At 37.7% G+C, this 23,333-nt stretch overlaps 1 protein-coding gene across 1 annotated transcript in view; it reads left to right on the top strand.

Moving 5' to 3' along the window:
• The first annotated feature begins 1,168 nt into the window (after positions 1-1,168).
• The window catches only part of LOC106878986 (uncharacterized), a 114,751-nt gene continuing 92,586 nt past the window's right edge, over positions 1,169-23,333 (top strand). The window contains exons 1-3 of the mRNA XM_089346680.1: positions 1,169-1,384; positions 11,701-11,902; positions 17,757-17,828. Of these exons, the coding sequence (XP_089202806.1) occupies positions 11,721-11,902; positions 17,757-17,828 (254 nt within the window). The 5' untranslated portion in view covers positions 1,169-1,384; positions 11,701-11,720. The remainder of the gene's footprint in view (positions 1,385-11,700; positions 11,903-17,756; positions 17,829-23,333) is intronic.

The following is a 23,333-nucleotide window of genomic DNA, read 5'->3' on the forward strand; positions in this document are numbered from 1 at the left end:
TATATATATATATATATATATATATATATATATATATATATATATATATATATATATGTATATATATATATATATATATATATATATATATATATATATATATATGTATATATATATATATATATGTATATATATATATATATATATATATATATATATATATATATATATATATATATATATATATATATGTATATATATATATATATATATATATATATATATATATATATATATATATATATATATATATATATATATATATGTATGTATATATATATATATATATATATATATATATATATATATATATATATATATATATATATATATATATATATATATATATATACATATATATATGTGTGTATAAATGTATATATATATATATATATATATATATACATGTGTGCCATAAATATCGCCATTCGTTCGAGAAAAAATTGTAGCTAGAATTAGTAGTTCTTTAACTGCTATTTCTAAATTTTCAGTATGTTGGTGAAGCAACTCCTGCTGATCCCTATATGTTTATAATTATAAATGATTTACCGACAAAGGTTTTTTTGCATACTGAACTACTTGGCAAAATTGTTAATTATTAATTTTATTAAATAATTGGCAATTCCCTGCCCTATATATCTATATATATACATGTATAAATGGAGTGGCTGTGTGGTAAGTAGCTTGCTTACCAACCACATGGTCCCGGGTTCAGTCCCATTGCATGGCATCTTGGGCAAGTGTCTTCTACTAGAGCCTCGGGCCGACCAACGCCTTGTGAGTGGATTTGGTAGACGGAAACTGAAAGAAGCCCGTCGTATATATGTATATATATATATATGTATGTATTTGTGTGTCTGTGTTTGTCCCCACCAACATCACTTCACAACCGATGCTGGTGTGTTTATGTCCCCGTAACTTAGCGGTTCGGCAATAGAGACCGATAGAATAAGTACTAGGCTTACAATGAATAAGTACTGGGGTCGATTTGCTCGACTAAAGGCGGTGCTCCAGCATGGCCACAGTCAAAGGACTGAAACAAGTAAAAGAGTAAAAGAGAAAAGAGATATGCTTGTGTGCGTATAAATATATACATACATACAAGCATACACACACACACACGTACAAACACACATATGAATAGAAGCAAATTAGTTACTTCAAAAGAGTTGTGGTTAGAGGTAAAATCGAGCGCGTTAAATATATATGCGAATTGTAAAACGCTTAGTAAGTTTGAGTGGCTGAGAAAAGTTAGGTCGCGTCTGACCTGGTTTATACTTAAATACATTACTTATGTTTCTGAATTTTTGATAGAACAAACGAAACAACAATATCAGACTAAACATAAGATCGATGACCAGCCAACCATTACCTTCCATTTCAGGTAAGTCTCCAATTCTTATTTTCTCACTATTCTCCTCATACATCACAATTTTGATGTAGTAACGAAAATAAATGTCTCCTATTACGATTGACTTATTGATATATCCAATCCTCCGAAATGCCGGGCCTTCTACGTTTAGTAGAAAGGATTATTTATTATTATTATTTATTATTATTATTATTATTATTATTATTATTTTTATTATTATTGAGTGAGAGAGCAGTGCATGCCATCAAAGTGACTCTGGGGTAAAATATACAAAGCCCAGTATACCCATCATGACTACCCGTCTGATAAGGGTACACCAGGCACATGCATCACAACCATATGTGCGCGACATGGTGATCTGGTGCCCAGTTACAATTTTCTTCATGTCGAGTAGCACATCCTACTCAAAAGGTCCCTAAATAAGGTTTGTTTAAGGATGTTGAGCAAAACACCCATGTTTCCAAAGGTGAATTATCCAAACCCTAAAGAATTCCTCTCAACACGTGGCTATGATGCTCCCCGCCCCACTACTTCTGCTCATGATCAGAGATGCACATATCGTCAGCCACCAAGAGACATGCTCAACTGGTTAAGGCCGAACAAATGACAAGCAAATCTGTGGTATTAAGAAGAATATTTGCTGTAGCCCATCTTTTATACCAAGACAAATCAATGTACATGATAATACTTCCAATCATATAAGATCAGAAGCCATGAGAGCCACTGTCTGCTACTGCATCCGGGCATATTATTATTATTATTATTATTATTATTATTGTTGTTGTTGTTGTTGTTGTTGTTGTTGTTGTTGTTGTTGTTGTTGTTGTTGTTGTTATTATTATTGATCAGAGCACCCCCGAAGCCAGCTTTGGTCCCAGCCCTCTCTATGATGTATCACAAAAGTTGCAGGTTGTCGTGGATAGACTTGTTCGGGATTGCACAAGTTTGCGACCCTCCGACCAGGCTACCGGTGACAAGCGCCAGCCTTTTCTGTAACACCATGGCCAAAATCTTAAACATTGTATTAAGCAGATTTATGGACCGAAAATTCTCTGGTACGTCCCCATTGTTGGTGTCCTTCCTCAGTAGTTGTTACTTCAGATGGGGTGGGTGCATTTGTTTCCGTCGGGACAGGTGTGTGCATGGCCTGGGGTCTTTGGGTGTCTTATTTGGGAGCGGGTGCTACATATGTGGGTGGGAGTATTTGTTTCTGTGGGGGCTAATTTCTGTGCGGGTTTAGGATCTTTTTGGGAAGTTGAAGGACCTGATGTCTGCGCACTTCCATATTTCGAACTCCACGCACTCCACGCTAATGTGGGTTTTTGCCACATTCGAAACACGTGGGCTTTTTGCCCTCTATTTAAATCCTGAGGTCAATATCCTCGCCCAAGAGCACTCTCTCTGGAAGCATTTCGACATCTTCCTGAGTTCCCTGAATAATAGCGGAGATGCGCTGCCCGTGCCAATTTTGTGAGGCAGTGCAGGTGATTTGGAGGAAGGTAATTTTGTCGGTCCTGTTATACAACAGGGCGGCCATCTCCTCTGTGGCCTCAATTTCTGGTGGTTTCTTCCGTTACTTTCACTCGTGCTGTTCTCCTTCCCATGTAGGTTGGGAGCAGCACACCTCCTTCGTTTTCAGGGGATTCACTGAGTGCCCTTGGGTTTTTTCAGCCGTCTCAAATCTGGCCTCTATTGTTCCATATGCCCGACCCCTCGCTATGTACTTTATGTCTTTCCATTTAGGGGCCAGGCATTTTTCTATTTCGCACGTTTCGAAGTGCTTAACTTTTTTCGATGCAAGACAGTACGTTTTGTAAACGACTGTCCTTCTATTCATATTTTCAACACTAGGGGAGGGTGAGATCTTTATATCCCCACCCTCCTTTTTCATTCTTTCAAAAAGCTTGGAGCTTCTCCGTTTGTATTATCACGTTTTCACATGATACAGCGGCCACTGCCGCGAAGTTTTTTGCTGGCTCATCCAACGGGTGACAACGACAGAGGTAAGCAGCTACTAACTACTAGGCCACTCCTGCGCCTATATACACATAATCAATATACATCTATTGATCCGTACATACATATATATACATACATGAATTCATGAATACATACATGTCTATCTCTCTAGCCAACTAACTATCTATATGCATGCATCTTCATCAGCAATATTATTTAGTCGGCATGCTGGCAGAATCGTTAGCACGCTAGACGAAATGCTTAGCGGTATTTCTCCCGTCGCTACGTTCAGAGTTCAAATTTCGCCAAGGTAGACTTTGCCTTTCAACATTTCGGGGCGATAAATTAAATACCAGTGAAACAATGGGGTTGATCTAATCAACCCACAATTTAAGCTAATCAATCACAATCAACCCCCCCCCCCCTCCCCACAAATTTCGTGCCTTTAGTAGAAACGTTTATCATTATTATTATTATTATTATTAAGGAGACTAGCTCGCAGAACCGTTAGCACGCCGGGCAAAATGTTTAGCTGTACTTCATACGTCCATTCAAATTCTGCCGCGGTCGACTTTGCGTTTCATCCTTTCGGGGTCGAAAAAATAAATACCAAATGAGCATTGGGATCGCTATAACCGACTGGCATCCCCCTCTGAAATTGCTGGTCTTGTGCTAAAATTTGAAATTAATATTTTGGCCGCGTGAATGGGTCTACGCTTGTAAACCAGAGAAATTGAGAAGGAGCGAGGCACCTGCTGACTTGCCCCTATTAGTCGGGGTAACCAGGGTATGTGGGGTTCCTCTGTTGTTACTGGGTGGAAGTGCCTTCTTCTCAGGAATTTTATTGTCGAAATGTTGTCGCTAATTGTTCTTGTTTCAATTTTATACACGAAGTTTTGTGCTAAACCCCACTCGTCCCTTGTATAGTATTGTCGTTTCCTGTTTTGTATTCGGCGCCCGCTGCTAGTAACGAAAACATTATTATCATGAATGCGGTGAGTTGACAGGCCCCTTAGCACGTCGGACAAATATAAGCAATAACATTTAATCTGTCTTTACTTTCTGAGTTCAATTTTCTCGAGTTTGAATGTGTCTTTCATTTTTCCGGGATCGATGAGATAACAATTTAGACGAGGGGTTGAAGCAATGGACAAACTCCTCCCCTAAAAATGCTGGTTTTGTAACAAAATTAGCAAGAATTATTATTAGGCATCGCACATGAAATATGGCTGGTGCGTTTTCTCTAAATTTACTTTCTTTATACTATTTTCGACCGCTGAAACTGCAACTTTTGTTTTACGGATGCATCCAAGTTTCTACAGAAGAAGATTCTCGCAGTTCTAATAACGAGAAATTTTCCCCATACATATCTTCTATTAATTTCTTTTCTCATAATTTTCAATAGAGGAGTATTTGTAGGAGGAAATGTATTCGCCTCACCACCTAGGTCGTACTTAAACGACCTGCTATAGTAGTCAGCCACGATGGGTGGTTGCCACTCCCACTGAAAGCAGAAAAGAAACTACAAGCAATAAACAACATCAGCGACGACGACGATGGTAACTACAGCAACAATAACATTAATATTAGTATGAACTACGACAACTCCAACAGCAACAACAGCAGCAACAATAATGGTGTAATCAGCAGCAGCAGTAAAGCTATCAACAACGGCGCGAATAGCTTGAGCAGCTACAACAATAACAACAACTATGACGTACATATCAGCAGCAGCCGCCACAATTAAGCAGACAATAGCAACATGAATGGGAAGAACACGAACATAATTTACAAGGGCGGCACCGGCAACGACGATGAAAATTCATACAGAAAAAATCATCATTCGCGAACGTTACAAATGGAGGGATCGTCCTTTCACTGAAAGGGAAATCGGGGTGACATTAAAATGTATAGGAACGATATCGTTCAACCTGGGGCCATGGCATTCCCATAGGGATAATGATGGGCACCAAGAAAATAACAATAATCTATGTATATCAACCACGAGGAAACGAATGTACAACGCCCTTCCTCAACTGAAATAGGAAAATGTTTGGAAGATGCGTTGCGTTCCGTAGGGTATATCTCCCAAGGAATGCATCAGGGGACCATGGTGGCCATCCGTAGCAATAAGGAGGATGTGTGTAACATGGATACAACGATCTGCACCTTAGTTCGCGATGTTACCCTTAGATATGGGACGTCATGTGACGAAAGTAAGGGCCACAAACTTACCTCCTCGTAGCCACGATTAAGGATCACGAGGAAATAATAAGTACGAAATCAACCCCCCGCCCCACACCAAAAATAGAAAAGTTATGGAATTCCAAGTTTTGGTTGTTCCAGAAGACGTAAATTGCATACCAAACTTTATCTATTTCGGAGATTGCGAGGCAGGTGCGGGTGGTGATGAAAGGTAGGAAACAATAATTTCTTTTCTCACAGTTTTCAATAGAGGAGTATTTTTAGGAGGAAATGTATTCGTCTCACCACTTAGGTCGTACCTAAACGACCTGCCATAGTAGTCAGCCAAGAGAGGTTATTGACACTCCCAGTGTTGAAACTAAAAGCAATGTTTCGCTTCGCATCGCTGCTTCGAAAGCAAAGAGGGCAGTAGTAGCACCCTCCACAAAAACTATAAACGCAAGAGCTACAAACCACTTCCAGTCAGAGAAAAGAGTAAAATAAGTCTCCTGAGCACCTCTACAACTACGACTACCACTATCAACAACAATAAATGATACAGAGGAAATTGTAAGCAAATCCAGTCTACCCCTTCGGATATAGAAGTGGTCTCCGAAAAAAAAATGAGGTAGAGCTGGTGAATATACTGACTTGACCCCTAATACCTCAAAACGTGTGAGCACGAGGTTCAATAACTCGTAATCCAGTGGCCTTAGTTTCATAAATAAAGCGATAGAACAATAATTACAACACCTACAACAATAACAACTTGAATATGAGACAAGCCTACAGCAGTAACACCAGGAAGAGAAACAGAAACATTCTCAACAACAGTGAGAGTCACATCCCGATCGTTTAGAAAAATACCTCATCCAAAGTTAATATATGCAAAACAACATTAACTGCATGGCACGTAACATTTAGAACAACATCTCACGGACGAGCCACCCGACTGAACAGTTCTCCGAAAGTTGAGCTCACGAAATGTGCAAACTCTAGCAAAAACAAAATGTTAGCAAGTGAGGGTGTTGATAGTCAACATTTCAAAAACTATACCAGGAAGAGCTATGGTAAGAACGCCACCAACAATGTACCGTGTTTTGAAGAAAAGTTTCCAACATAATGTAGGAGTATTCAAAGACTTATTGCACAAGAATCTTAGAAGACACATACAAATGCCTCGAAAACGTTTTCTTAGATCAGATAGGTAGGTGGTCTTGGATATAAGTAGCAGGATATGAAACAGTGGAACCCGGATATATTTAGGTGTTTGGAGACTTTACTGGGAATATCTCGATCATTAGTGTTTGAGTGTAGGGGAGTGGAGCGTACAAACCATACAAGTGCTCCAGGGAACTTCTAATTTTTTGACAGGCCTCGATTTTCTGAATACAGCAATGTATCCGCAGTTTCAGATAATTGGCTACTTAGAATTCAACTGGGGACCATTATAGTCAACACTGAAAAGACTGATAAACAAGGATCCTGTTACTGAAAGATGAACGTATCCTTTCCGGCGTGAAAAGTTCCAGGGACTAGATTAGTATACTAGTGAAGTAAGAATTGATGGGAGATATCAACAGCAAGCGGTGCGTTTCACTAAAAGGGAAAATCAGTGATATCTGTTAGTTTCAGGAGTGATTGTTACAGAAAACTAAGAGGCACAGAGGAGAGGAACAGCAAACAACGCGCTAGCGATGAGAATGGATTTCGATTATTTCTTCAATGGTAAATACAAAGGTTGTATGGTCCGAGCTACATTACGTTCTCTGAAATATGCAAGCTCAAAAACCGTCGTGTAGGCCCGTGTGGTGCAGGCACAGCATACCATTATAGCAAAAATTCAGTCTGTAGCAGACCACAGCGGTCATGTGCTCTCCGATTCCAAACAAATGCGCGCTGTGTTTTGGTAGCACTTCGTCAATCTATTTTCGAGGCGCGTTATACTTGAGACAGCAGGCTTTAAGTGCTACTACGATGGTTTGCTGCTCCTATCAGACAGACAGACTGTGTTTTGTGAGGATCTAATTTTAACAGATGATGTGGCAGATATGCTAATCCGCTGTGAGGGGCATAATTCTCTAGGATTAGATAATCTTCCTTAAGAGATATATTTCCACATAGCAACCTTGCACTGTAGATGGCAACAGACTGAGAGTATTCCCAGACGAGTGAGTCTAAGAGTAGGGGATTGCTGAGGAAAGATCTAGACAAGGAATACATGATTGAAAAATTCAGGCTCGTAACTCTGCTCGGTATACAGTTAATGATTTTGGCAAAGGAACTCACCAAGAAGCAAGTACTGGTTGTCGGTAGTATAGATGGAGCCGTACAAATATGTGCGATCCGCAACAGGCCGATCAATGGCAACCATCATGGAAGGGGAACCGGGAATATTTCTGGTTTTTGGCAGGGGCTCTGGTCAATTTGAATCAGCCCAAAGCATTTGACAGGGTAGGTCATTGCTACCTATCTGCTCATTCCCGTCGTCAGAAGCTGGGTCAGCGCAATGTACTGCGGCATCAACTTGGTAGTCAGATTCAACCTGTCGGACATTTTCAGCGTCAAACATGGTTTTACCAATGATGAGCCCTGAGTTTGTGGGTATCCCGTTGGATCTGGATAAGAAGAAAGCCATGTCTACAAGCATACGCAGATGATGTCACTATCATGATGGCAGAAACTCGGATATAAAATCAACAGAAATTATCCTGGGAGGACAACTAGCTGCGATAGAAGTACGCATAATCCAGGACAAATCGATGGCTTTGTGCAAGTCCATATTGATTAGTGGCGATTTATGTCACTAGACTCAGACTCCGGTAAAAGTGATTGAAGTTTGGTTCAGATCAGGGCTCCAAGCGCACAGGAACTGGAAGGAGGCCAGGAGTAATGTGACAATCTCTCAGAAAAATGGGCTGAGAGTATCTGTCTCTGAAAAACCTGACGGAAGAAACAAATGCATAAATCGCCTCGGCTTGTTAAATAAAACTCTCACAATATTGAAGCGTTTGTTTTTCTGATTCTTATAGATGTATAAAGTTCTGCTGATCAAATAATCCATCTATTGTCAATACCCACTCCGTTGTGGTCACGGGATGCCCAGGATACCGTCCTTGATGATGCGCTCGCATGTAAGAGGCGGACTGACCTGAAGAAACATTTAGATTACTGCAAAAGTACCAACGACAACGAAGAAAACAAGAGCGAACTGCAGAAAGATATGTCACTCTTTCGTGTGACTGGGCTTTCCGCAGTTCGTTTCCTTGATTGAGCTGCAATGATAACTCAAACGTAGACAAAGATTGGGCTTGTGGCATTTTGAATGTTGCCAGGAGCTTACAATACTGTACCAGCTGTACAAACCGTGAGTGGGAAAACAACTTGTCTTTTCCACAGAGGTTAGTGGAGGATAAAAGAGATGATGACCTCGGATTCACTCTAGGCATCAATGAGAAAATTCTGAGTGGTCTCTTTCCGGGGGTGGGGGTGGGGGCTACATATCAAAGACTATGGACAATTTCCAAATATTCGACACGTGGCAATGCAACAGAGGGTGGAGGTAAAACACAAGTAATAATCCAAAACAAAAACTTAAATCCGAATCCTTATAGATGAATAATAATAATAATAATAATATTAATAATAATAATAATAATAATAATAATCTTTCTACACTAGGCACAACGACCGACATTTTAAGGTAGGGGTAAGTCAATTAGATCGAACCCAGCACGCAACTGGCACTTACTTCATCGACCCCAAAAGGATGCAAGTTAAAGTCGACCTCAGCGGAATTCGAACTTAGACGTAACAGCAGACGAAACACCACTAAGCACTTTGTCCGTCGCGCTAAAGATTCTGCCAGCTCACCGCCTTAAACAATAATAATTTTTATTATTATTTCAAATTTTTGCTGGAAGGGCATCTTAGGGGAGGGGGGATGAGTCGATTGCATCAACTCCAGTTTTCAATTGGGACTTATTTTATCGACCCCGAATGGATGAAAGGCAAAGTCGAGCCCTTGAATTATTATCTTTACAATGTTTCCAGTATTTAACTTAAATTCCTATATCAATTTGCTCGTTCTGTAGTACTCCTTTGAAAAGGTATCCTTCATCTTTCTGTTTTTTATGGTATCTGATTTCAAAATTCCCACTCTGACTTTAAGTCTTTGACTCTGCTTTATCTCCCCTTCTTCAGTATCAAATGATACATTTATTCATACCAAATTCCATGCGTATGTTATTACTGAAAATGCTTACTCTTATCACAAATGTGCCAAGTTCTTCTTCATTTTTCTTCTAATGTTTTTACTCATTCATGCATTTTAGGTGATTAACATCTTCCATCCCATTTCATTTCTCAAATTATATCCCACTTTAACATCTCTCAAAACCATTGGCAGAGGTATTAATATCAGCACAAACAAGAGTGGTGAAAGATTGTCTCCCTGAAATAATCCTCTTCTGATGTTCACTGTACCCAATGACCTTCCTGCAGTTGTTAACTCCAGTTTCCAGGCTGTCATATCTCTGTTTAGCAGTCTTTGTACACTTTCTACCACTCCAAATAACCCCATATATTCCCCTATCCAACTACGAGGCATCATATCATAGGCCATTTTATAATCAAGGTAGGCCACTCCTAGTCTCGTTAATCTCCTTTTTCAGTTCCTTAATATCATCTTGTCTATTAACACCTAATATCTTGTCCCACTTGACATGCGTTTACAGCCCTTCTGCTCATCTGATAAAAATCTTTCATATTCTAAAAATTTGTATCGTTCATCAGTTATTACTCCTGTCACCAATTCCCACATAATTGGTACATATGTTATTTATCGATTGTCTAACACTTCATTATCCTTTGACGCATCGTTCAAGACTAAAATGGCTTTCCCATGTGTCAATCACAATGGAACATCATCCACTTATTCGTCACAGTGATGCTAGCAGTTGGTGGGCCTTTCCTTCATTATCATGCTCTGACACTCAACAAGTGCATGTTCGACGGGTAGAGAGTTGTGTACCCCTGGTAACATTCTAGGCACCAGGCAGTGAATATCGGGCTTTTCTTCACCACGGCCTACAGTCCTCTCAAGAAGAGGAGCAGTGGAAAAATGTACCTCAGAAACGGTGCCCACATACGTTCACCGTCACGAAACCGTTGCAGGAGTCCAACCTCAGCGTGTGCCTGCATATTGACAGCCACAGCATGCCTAGGCGGCTACGCAGAAAGTAACCCAGTCGAGACCTATCAGCTGGACGTTTCTAAGCAATCTTTCGAGGTTTTACACCCTTCTTACAATTTACTAACCCTACACAGTCCTTCCGTCCATCAAATTCTATTCTAGTCTCTTACAAGTACTAAAGTGCGAGATTGACGTCTGAAGAAATCTGTCTGTCCAGTTCTTGTCGGGGTATAAATGATGACCTTTTTAAAGCGCTACCCACCATTGATGTTCACACCCAGTACCACTACCACGACGAAGATAACCACCACCACAACCATTACAACCGCAACCACAGCAACCAAGGCATCGGTACAATATGGAGTGGTTTGATAGAAATATGAATTTAGGTTGTTGTTGCTGGAGGTTCGGGGAGCAGGAAATTTGGGATGAGCTTGCACTTTCGTAAAAACAGAGAGTGAACATTTCCGCTGCCGATGTTGAGGTGTCGGGGTCCTCAGCCGTTCATGGGGTTGTGGTTTTATCAGCAGAGGTCACTTCGGTTTCTTTAATTGAGGGAAGAAAGCCGAGTTTGAGTTGTTGAGAGAGAAAGTTGGTCAGTTGTAAGAACTTCGTAAAATAGCTCCATGGAATCCGACGAGAGACAAAATGTTAATGGAAAGAAAAACAACAAAAATAGATAGAACATTATATACATGCACTCACACAGATATGTATAATATGTGTGTGTGTTGGGGAGAGATGCAAGGGTGATTGATGTTCAGTTTATCTTCGACATTATGACTCATTAAAGCTATGATTTATACTTATGTTCTCCATATTGATTTATCATTGAATTCAGTTTTGTGAGTTTAAATATTAAACTGAATGTCAAATCAAGGATAAAACCATCTTATGGAACAGGGGGCAGTCGTTATCCTTCGAAAAAAGTGCAATGGGAAAGAAATTACATTGAAGTTTCTGATTTCTTTTGTATTTTCTTCTTTTATAGATTAATCAACGTCTGAAAATATGTTCCATCAATTGAAACCGACTTTTGTGTTAGTACTCTTTATGAGATTGTGGTTGGAGTCTCATGCTGCTCCAGATATTTGCAGCATATGCTCCTGCGAAAATTCTCAGACATATGTATATTGTTCATCTCGGGGACTGACTTCGGTCCCGCAAGCAATGCCACTGAATGTTGAATATTTGTAAGTATTAGACCTTTCTACAACTTTTCCACATCCAACGCTTTAAATTCGTGTAGGATACATTCGTAACTAATGCCGTTTGTTGTTGACCTCAGCTTTAAAACGTGATGCTATGTTGGAGTAAAAATGGCAAATATGTTAACTGCCGTGAAGTCAAGTAGACTGTTCCTCTGTACATGTTGACTCAAATGGAGTCTATAATTTACAGTATTGCACACAAAGATGGGATCAGACCAATATCTGAACTTTGATGATGTTAGTTTATCACATCAAAACTCCATATGGCAACATTCAGGGAAGAGAAAGTATGAAAACTGTTGGTATTAGCAAAACGTGACGCATATATTGTTGTTATGAAGGAAAGTATTAAAATGGAAGAGATATTGTGATAAATTTAATTCTAAATGATACTACTCGATATCGAAATGCTGTTCTCTAGTTCTACAAAAGAAAACCAAAAATGGATCTATAATTCCTTTTAATGAGAAATAAAGTTCGTAGATCATGTAACTAACTTGAAGCATGTTACACGTTATTTTATACGTTTTTACGGTGAGGCGGAAAAATTTAATTTTGTGATAGAAAGCGTGGTGTTGGTCAGTTGGCGATGAGAGTTCGGCTTTGGGAAGAGTTGAAGATGGGTTTTGGGCAGCGTGAAGAGTTGGGCGATGTGAAGAGCTGGGTGATGAGAGTTGGGCGATGTGAAGAGTTAGCGATGAGAGTTCGATGATGTGAAGATTTGGTGACGAGAGTTAAGCGATGTGAACAGTTTGTGTGAGGTCAGGCGACGAGGGATGTGAACGGTAGATGTGGATTTGGCAACAAAGACATTCGGTGTAAAGATAAGATGTGACCAGTCAAAGTGCAGCTGGTAACGAAGAACCACATTACGCAAGACATCCGACCGGGTACGACTACTTCTTCCATTCTAATCATGCTGGCTTGCTGGGATGTCCCCACCCGACTCCGTTTCCCGACTGCTGACTTGACTGTTGGAGTTGCGTTGGTGTCAGGATGCCGAATTTCGCAACATTATTTGATACTGTTAAACTAATTAAACTGCTGATAATTACGAGAGCCATCTAGATTGCCTGACTCTTAAATTACGTAAATGAAAAATGTAAAATAGTCCGGTGTGCACAGCTTATGAACGTTTCATTTTTATTAAGGATGTCATCAGTAAAATTTGGGCTGCATCTTTTTAGAAATAAACTCACATAAGTTATAATTCTAAACAATTGTTTAAGCTTTACTGAAGTTTTAGCTGATAGGTCTGTTCCAGTTCAACTAATAAAACCACCTAGGTTGTAACGAATGAGTTCGACTCTTCCTGAGTATAAACTAAGATTAAATAAATTGTATTATATTGCATTAATTGGTTCTGAGTTCAAATTCCACCGAGGTCGACTTTGCCTTTCATCCCTTCGAGTGCGTACTGGAGTCGATGTAATCGACTGACCCCGTCCCCAAAACTTTTGGGCCTTGTGCCTTGAGTAGAAAAAATTATATTGCATTAATCATTTCATGTTTTCAGTTTAAATAAAATATTTCAATTCGATCGATTCCATCGACTTACCCACTTCTCAACATATTTGGGATGGTCTGAATTAAACAGAAATCCGTATATCTGCAGATATATATTATTTAGTGATTTTAAATTTTCATAATCTAATTCATAATTTAGTCGCAAATTAGCTGAATCGGCAGACCTTTGCGTAGAATGATAGCTTGTGGTATTTGATCTAGTACTCAGTACTCCGACTTCAAAACTCGAGCAGGTCGTCTTCACCTTACACACTTTCGAATATCAAATCAGACCAGTGGACTAGACGAAGTGTAGGGATGTTGGACTGGGTGCCTTTTGGTATTTCTCTGACTCTTTGCATTTTAAGTTGAAATCCCACTTGTTTTTACATGCTGAGTTTGGAGGAAAGAGTAGTTATCATTAATTTCGCTGGCTGTGCGACATGGATGATGTGTTGTGTGGTATGGTGTAGCGTGGTGTGGTGTGATGGTGTTGGGAGGTGGGGGAGGTGAGAGTGGGGAAGGCACGGATATATATATCAAAATAAGCAACAAGGATATCCAGTGGTAATGTAGTACGATTGTTTCGTTCAACTCCATTTAATTGAACAATCCAATCATTACATCAATTTAAAATGCATAGCAATCCTCAGCTGCACAAAGACATAGAATTAAATTAGAACAGATGGACACATTAGTATAATTATATCTAAAATCTCCAAGAAGTTAAGGAGATAGACAAAGAACATGTTGCCACTACTACAGCATATAAGTTACTAAATTATCAAGAAGACTCTGCCTGTCACTGTTTTTGTTTGTTTTTATGGGGTCAGTTTTAATTTAGAGACTAGTTTATCAAATCCTTGTATATCAAAGGCTGAGAGAATAAAGCGCAGTATCTGTTAGCAGTAGGGCTGAGTGAGCAGACAGAAATCATAGTTGGTATAGTCATAAAAATCAAGATTTATTAGAAGCAATATCATGAGGTTTGGTAAAGGGAAATTTAAAACAAGATGTTAGCTGACAACTAAGGGGGTCGCCCACTAGCAAACCATTGATAATGAAACAGGGTAAGTCTTATCATGTAGTACTATAGTTAAATGTTTTAAACAATGTTGCTATATTGTATACAATTAAAGTTTATGGCTATATATATATATATATATATATATATATATATATGTGTGTGTGTGTGAGTGTGTGCGTGTGTGAGGGGACAGGACGTCTCCATCACTGTTGACGACTCCCAGGGACATGACCTTTGCTGCGAAGTTAGAGCAGCATTCGGTCTCTAAAAACCTTTGCCGTTCCTTCGGTTTACAATTTGGTACTGATTGAAGTTTTGCTCCTCGGAGAGAAACCAAAGCATTCTAGGCTCCTAGTGGTGTAACTTGTTTAGCAACGCTGTTCACGGATTGAACGATTTCTCTTGTTACATCAAACATGAACTGACTCCTCCGCATCCGACCATTAGCGAGTGTCTTCATGAACAACTCTTCTTATGTTGCATTCTGAAACCCTGATGTCCTTTGTAATAGCGTAATGGCTCTGATTGACTTTCTAGTGATCTTATCAACTGTTTCTTGGATATTTTGATCAAAGTTTTGAGTTACAACGACATTAGAACCCTCTGTATGCTTTCTGCGTTTAGCTGCTCATGTTGGATCCCTGTCAACAGCTTCCAGTTTTTTACAGGCATTGACAGTAGAGGATGAGAAGAACTTTGAACAAGCGAGGCATCTCAGTATCACTATGCTGCAACGAATACAGCATCTCTTCATTGTCTGAGTCAACTAGATGCCTGACAGTATTTATCTAAATCAAGGCGGCGAGCTGGCCGAATCGGTCGCACGCCGGGCGAAATGCTTAGCGGTATTTCGTCTGTCTTTAAGTTCTGAGTTTAAATTCCGCACAGGTCGACTTTGCCTTTCATCCTTTCGGAGTCGATAAATTAAGTACCAGTTGTACTGGGATTGATCTAATCCACTGGCTCCCTCCCCAAAATTTCGGGCCTTGTGCCTAGAAATAAGTTAGAAGAATCATAATTGATCACTACAATCGTTTCGACCTGTCTACCATCGTTCCCTTGCGTGTAGGATACTGTATAACTGGTTTAGTTGCTTCCCTCGGTGTAGATGTGTCTCCTCAGGTGATTTTCAAGTGTATCTGATTAAAAGAAACTCTGCTTCGCACAACTTAGAGGTTTGTAGATAGAAATGGCAAATTGACAGATGCTGGTTCATACTTATAGAAAATAGGGAAAGAAACAAATATACAATACAGAGAAAAAACATTATTATATATAACCGTTAGTAGATATGAATATACAAACGCACTCTTTATGGTCTGGTGCGTGTACACTCATAAATATCGACATAAAGATAGACATACACTCATAGTATTTGCATGAACACAGTCCAACATATATACCTATATGTATACGTACGCCCACACATATTCACACAGTCCTGCGCATATATCTATATATTATACACAGGCCCACATTAACACACAACTATAGGTGCATCTTCGTGGTTTGATACGCTCACACAGACATACATTTCTCTTCATATATACTTCCACATCTGTAAAAATATATAAGAATAGGCGCTGTGCGTGGACACATAGTCATGTAAATACACAAATAAATCGGACAGACTGATCATAGAATGTTATATATTAGAAGATATGGCAAAACGTATTTTAATTTGCTTAATCCAAAAAATTACCTCTCGGGTGTCTGTCCACAGGGCTAATCTAATTTTAGACTTAAGGGCGGGAATTCCTATATCATTGATCTTCTTCCTAATAATCCATATATCTCATATCGACGGGCAAATCAATATAACTGATCGGCCAGTCACAATATTAGGTTTGTGGTCTTTAAGCGTAATCCTGGGTTTTCTAGCTACATAGGAATCGGTTCTATCGACTATAACTAGTTCTCTGGCCATTCGTAATTCTCTATTCTTTATTTTCATTAATGTCATTATTAGCGTGTCAATAGATCTCTCATTAGATTCTTATATAGAACAGCGTTGACAATCTATGTGTTACTCGATTTGTCTGCTGGCACAAATATCCCTGGAGCTTTTTCGAAATCGTAAGTTATTTCCTATTCTACTGTTCATGATTATTTTGTCTGCTAGGTTACTTCCTCAATGTCACCTTATAACTATATTATAGAGTTCCTCCTCGAAGCTAGTTGTGTTTGTTGGTCGGTGGGTTTTGTCTTGATTTAAATATTTTTCGGAGTGTGCGTCGAGGGCCGAGTTTGTCCAATTAGATATTCTTCATATAAATAAGAACGCCTTCCGTCACATTCTGTGTATCAACGGCTAGTCTACTCCAAGAGTATTCTTATATAATCTTTCCTACTGGATATAGGTATATATTTTAGCAGAAAATCGAATGTCACTTCTTCTTCTTCTTCTTCTTCTTCTTCTTCTTCTTCTTCTTCTTCTTCTTCTTCTTCTTCTTCTTCTTCTTCTTCTTCTTCTTCTTCTTCGTCTTCTTCTTCTTCTTCTTCTTCTTCTTCTTCTTCTTCTTCTTCTTCTTCTTCTTCTTCTTCTCCTTCATTTTCTTCTTTCCCCTTTCTTCTAGTTTTCTTCAGCTTCCTCTTCATCTTACTTTTGTGTTTCCTCTATTTCTTCTTGTCTTTCTTTACCTCCTTATTCCTCTTTTTCTTCTTTTTTTCTTCTTCTTTTTCTCGTTTTTCTTCGTATACTTCTCATTTCTTTTATTATTCTACTTTTTTCTTCTCCCTCTTCTATTTCTTCTTCTTCTTCTTCCCTTTCTTCTCGTTTTCCTTGGTGTACTTCTCATCTCCTTCTTTCTTTTATTTCTCTTCCTTTTCTTCTTCTCCTATTTTTCGTTCTTCTTCCGCTTCTTATCCATAATCATCTCCCACTCTTTCTTCAAATGCCCCATCTTGGACCCGATCATGTTCACCACTGACAAAACATCATCACCACCAACATCATCATCGTTAGTATGATGTTCAGCATCGTCATGAATTTCGTATTCATCATCACCATAAACATGACAATCCTTATAATTAATAATCAACATTAACATCATTACCACCATTATCAGCCTCATAACATTTTCGTCAGCAACTCTATTGTTATATTCTCTTGTCCTCTATCTCATGACCGTAATTTTCAGCGTACCTATCCCCAACATTATCAACATCATCATCAACATCACCATTATGAAGCCCTTCATTATCGCAATCTCTTCCCTCATCTCATTGTTAAGTCATAATATTTTATATTCTGTCACAAATCTGTTCCAAATGAATTCATCTTAACTCAATTTTATGTTCCAGAGATTTACGTTTTAATAATATCAAGGCAATGAAAAACGGCACCTTCCAGAATCTGTCCAACTTAACATCTCTGTAAGTTGAATCAGTCTTCTTTTATATTATTTCATTCACGATATACTTCTAAATCTGCAATATTTTCCCATCCTTCATTTCAATCTCTCTCTTCCGTCTTTCTAATGATGATTTTTATTGCTTGAGAATCTGTGAATGAGATTTTGGGAACATTTCACACACTTAGAATGTATGAGAGCTTGATAGCTGAGGGTGAAACATTCAGGACACGCATATACTCTTTACTCTTTTACATTTTTCAGTCATTTGACTGTGGCCATGCTGGAGCACCACCTTTAGTCGAGCAAATCCACCCGAGGACTTATTCTTTGCAAGCCTAGTACTTATTCTATCGTTTTTTTTGCCGATCCGCTATGTTACGGGGACGTAAACGCACCAGCATTGTTTGTCAAGCGATTTGGGGGGACAAACAGTGACACACAGACATATACACACACATACATGTATATATATATATATATATATATATATATATATACATATATACGACGGGCTTCTTTCAGTTTCCATCTACCAAATCCACTCACAAGACTTTGGTTGGCCTCGAGGCCATAGTAATAATCATTTGCCCAAGGTGCCACGCAGTGGGATTGAACCCGGAACCATGTTGTTGGTAAGCAAGCTACTTACCACACAGCCACTCCTACGCCTATATGTTTGTATATAGGTACGTGTGTCTGTCCCTTTGTGCATGTATGCATGAATGCTATTGTATCAAATTGTGTTTGTAATTCACGCTGTATATCATGTATCATGTTTACCTCTAGATCAATGCTGAGCGTTAGGCCAGATATTTTCCATTTTCTACCTCTACTTGATCATGACCAACTTCTGCTACCACTTTTATTGTTCTGCAGCTTCTTGTACTACTTGGCTGTCTACATGTTTCTTCTTCTTCTTCTTCTTCTTCTTCTTCTTCTTCTTCTTCTTCTTCTTCTTCTTCTCCTCCCCTCCTCCTCCCCTCCTCCTCCCCTCCTTCTTCTTCTTCTTCTTCTTCTTCTTCTTCTTCTTCTTCTCCTCCCCCTCCTCCTCCTCCTCCTTCTTCTTTCTTCTCCTCCTTCTTCTTCTTCTTCTTCTTCTCCCCCTCCTCCTCATCCTCCTCCCCCTCCTCCTCCTCTTCTTCTTCTTCTTCTTCTTCTCCTCCCCCTCCTCCTTCTACTTTTTCTTCTTCTTTTTCTTCTTCTTCTACTTCTACTTTTTCTTCTTTTTCTTCTTCTTCTTCTTCTTCTCCTCTTCCTTCTCCACCTTTTCTTCTTCCTTCTCGTCTTCCTTCTTCTTTTCCTCCTCCTTCTTTTCCGTCTTCTCCTTTTCTTCTTCTTCTCCTTCTTCTTCTCCCCCCACTCCTCCTCCTTCTTCTTCTCCTCCTCCTCCCACTCCTCCTCCTCCTCCTCCTCCCCCTCCTCCTTCTTCTTCTTCTTCTTCTTCTTCTTCTTCTTCTTCTTCTTCTTCTTCTTCTTCTTCTTCTTCTTCTTCTTCTTCTTGTCCCAGATTCTATTGCATTTGGTTTCCCGTTCCTTCATTTGGTTGTTTCTTAAATCTCATTTTTATGTAAATTTCTTCATAATCCTTTTCTTCGTTCATCACTACCAACGTCTATGCCATGAAGCTCTTAAATATATTCGTCATCAGAATTTTCACCAGCATCATTGTCCTCATCATGAGAATCATTATCATCATCGTCATCACTATAATTATCCTCATCAATACCTTTATTACTGGCAACACCGTCATCATCATTATCACCATAATCACCATTAGTATCATCATCGTTATTAGCACTAACTACGTCCTCCGCCTCCTCTGCCTTGTCCTCATATCCACTATCACTAACACCATAAGCGTCATCATCATCACCATCGTCATCATCATCACCATCATCTTCACCCTCATCGTCGTCTTCGTCGTCGTCGTCGTCCTCATCCTTATCATCTTACTCGCTTTCTTTCCTTCTCCGCAGTCATCTATTTATTTCGCTATGATATTTAATATTTATTCCGAAACTCTCCTCTAGATATTTTCTCAACTTAATTTTATATTACAAATATTAGAATAACAATGGTCTCAAGAAAATTGGCGGGAGAATTTCGCAGAACTTTTCTAGTTTAACAAAATAGCAATTTGGATCATTCTTGGTAGTATTTCATTGCCGTCATATTTATTATTTTTAATTGTGACCACATTCTAGTACACTCTCTTTCATCTTGACTCTATATATACGTATTCTCAACCCCTCAGCAGAGGTGTATATGATTGTTTTTGAATGTCTGTGAATGTGAGTTTATGTATGCGTTTGTGTGTGAACATGAGTGTGTGCTAGTATATATGATTGTGTGATAATTCACGCAAGAGATTTTATGTATGTCTATACATATAGGCGTAGGAGTGGCGGTGTGGTTAGTAGCTTGCTCACGAACCACATGGTTCCGGGTTCAGTCCCACTGCGTGGCACCTTGGGCAAGTGTCTCCTACTATAGCCTCGGGCCGACCAAAGCCTTGTGAGTGGATTTGGTAGACGGAAACTGAAAGAAGCACGTCGTATATATATGTATATATATATATATATATTATCATTATATATACATATTATCATCAAAGAATGTATATATGCATTTTAATACTCAAACTGTTTTTTAACATTTTCTATTATTCTCAAAGACTTTTGATAACCTTTTTCTAAAAACGTGAAACCGGTTAAGTAAATAAAAATCTTTAAAATAAGTGCATTTTCAAACCTTCTTTCATATATATATATTTATATATATATATATATATATATATATATATATATATATATATATATATATATATATATATATATATATATAAATCAAAATAAGCAACACGGATTTCAAAGATGATTGCAGTACGCACGTTTCATGCTACTCCATTTATTTAAGTAATGCGAGCATTACATTAAATGCAATATGAAGAGCAATCTTCAACTGCACGAAAATGCAGAAAATTACAGTAGAATAGACATATTATAATTGTGGCAACATTTCAAATCCAAGTGGGAGAAAGAATACATAAAAATCCAAGTGGGAGGAAGAATACATAAATCCATCTTGACATAGCCGAGTCTATCAGGCTAGTAATTGATTCTAGACAAAAGTTCTAACTGTCTCTGATTTTATTGTCTCTCATCTAGTGGTGATAGCACAAGGGACAATTACTTCTAAGGAAAGGGAAGGTGTAAGCAGTATGCATGGACAAGGCTATAAATGTATTAAATTATAAAGGTTTCCCTGGTCAGAGTAGTACCAGGTCATTTTACTACTATCAAAATGTTGAGGAATTAAAACCCTAGGTATATGGGTCAAATAGGTTTTTTTCTTTTAGTCTGAATAGAGTAACTGTATAGTTGTACAGATAACAATATTAGTTTAACCAATATTTTCACAATAAGAGGTATGTTAATAAAATAAATAAAATGAGATGTAATTATTTTATACAAAAATCATGAAATAATGTCAGTATTGAATTCAGGGGCTCTGGATAGGGTGTAAAGTTTAAGGATATTAAGCATATTGGGTTCATGAAAACTATTTCGAATTATCTTATAACCCACGCAATAAATTTAAGAGAAAAAATAAAAGCTCGATCTGGTTAAATATCCCCTTCAACTGTGCAATATCCACAAATATTTACAAAAAAATTATGAATATTTTACAAAAAAATTATGAATATTTTACAAAAAAATTATGAATATTTTACAAAAAAATTTCCCTTCTTCCCACAGATATAGTAGAATCTTCTCTTGTCATACAGTCAGAATTTCTTACTCTACCCTTCCTAATGTAGGTACAATCATAGCTAGGTTAAACAAAAAGAACATCAAGTCAGCTAGAATAAATGAAGTTACAAATAGTGGTCATATGAATACACATAATAATCTAGCTAATACCAATAATGATGCTACTAATAATTATACAAATAGAAGTGAAAATAACAATGGCGAAAGAAATTATGAAGATAGTAACAATATACTTAGTCCTACCAACCATAATTTCAACCAACAAATAGAATGCATCAGTAATGACGTTGCGGTTTTAACTGAAGTTGATGATAGGCCCAACTCCAATAGAAATAATAGTGATCAAGGACCTAGTTCATATAATATCAATATGCCTAATGTTGAAAGAATAAGTCCAACTGATAGCACATCAAGAAATGAATTAAATAATGATGGTAATAATCAATATATACCTAATAATAGAATTGAAGAATTGATAAATGATATTAGTGTAAATAATTGTAGTAATAATAATAATAGAGATATTAGAAATAATATAGGTGGGGTTGATAACCCCATCATGTGCAACTGTAGAAAAAAGTCCCATTGTCCTTTATTTGGATTTTGTTGCACCCGTAACGTAGTGTACAGATGCATCATTAGTACAATAACCGAGAATTATATTTATATAGGATGTAGTATTAACCTGAAACAGAGAATATATAACCATAAGTCTTCGTTTAGATTTAGACATAAGGCAAATAGTACGACATTGGCAAGTAAAATTTGGGAGTTAAAAGATAATGGTATTAATTTTAGCCTTAAATGGGAAATTATAAGAAAAGCTCAACCTTATAGAAATAATAGATATGGATGTGAATTGTGTTCTATGGAAATATATGAAATTTTTAAACTTAGAAATAATCTTAATCTAATCAATAATAGATTAGACCTTAGGGTATCATGTGTACACTGCTCTACTCGCACTTTTAAATTTAAAAAAAAAAAGGTCTTTATTAAATAGCTAAAGTTATCAAATTATAGTACTTTACTTCTACCATGGTCATCTAGGACTATCAATTAGCACATATTTTAAAATTGGTAATTGAACCTTTATAACATATATTCCTGATCTCTCACCTCAACATTTAATCAATCATCAGGTTCCTGTATTGAATATCCTTGTTATTTCCTAACATCTTTTCTTTTTTCAGACCCTTAAACCTTAGTAAACACATTATTATGGACTAATATAAATCCGATAATAATTTTTATTCACATTATAAAAATAAAGCTTTCCTATGTGTCTCCTAAATAGTATCATTATCCTATTTTCAGCTATAATTTTTTTTAAGATAATTCGAAATAGTTTTCATGAACCCAATATGCTTAATATCCTTAAACTTTACACCCGATCTATAGCCCCTGAATTCAATACTGACATTATTTCATGATTTTTGTATAAAATAATTACATCTCATTTTATTTATTTTATTAACATACCTCTTATTGTGAAAATATTGGTTAAACTAATATTGTTATCTGTAAAACTATACTGATACTCTATTCAGACTAAAAGAAAAAAACCTATTTGACCCATATACCTAGGGTTTTAATTCCTCAACATTTTGATAGTAGTAAAATGACCTGGTACTACTCTGACCAGGGAAACCTTTATAATCTAATACATTTATAGCCTTGTCCATGCATACTGCTTACACCTTCCCTTTCCTTAGAAGTAATTGTCCCTTGTGCTATCACCACTAGATGAG

Source organism: Octopus bimaculoides, unplaced genomic scaffold (genome assembly GCF_046866305.1).
Source record: "Octopus bimaculoides isolate indiv1 unplaced genomic scaffold, ASM4686630v1 contig90, whole genome shotgun sequence".
Classification (NCBI taxonomy): domain Eukaryota; kingdom Metazoa; phylum Mollusca; class Cephalopoda; order Octopoda; family Octopodidae; genus Octopus; species Octopus bimaculoides.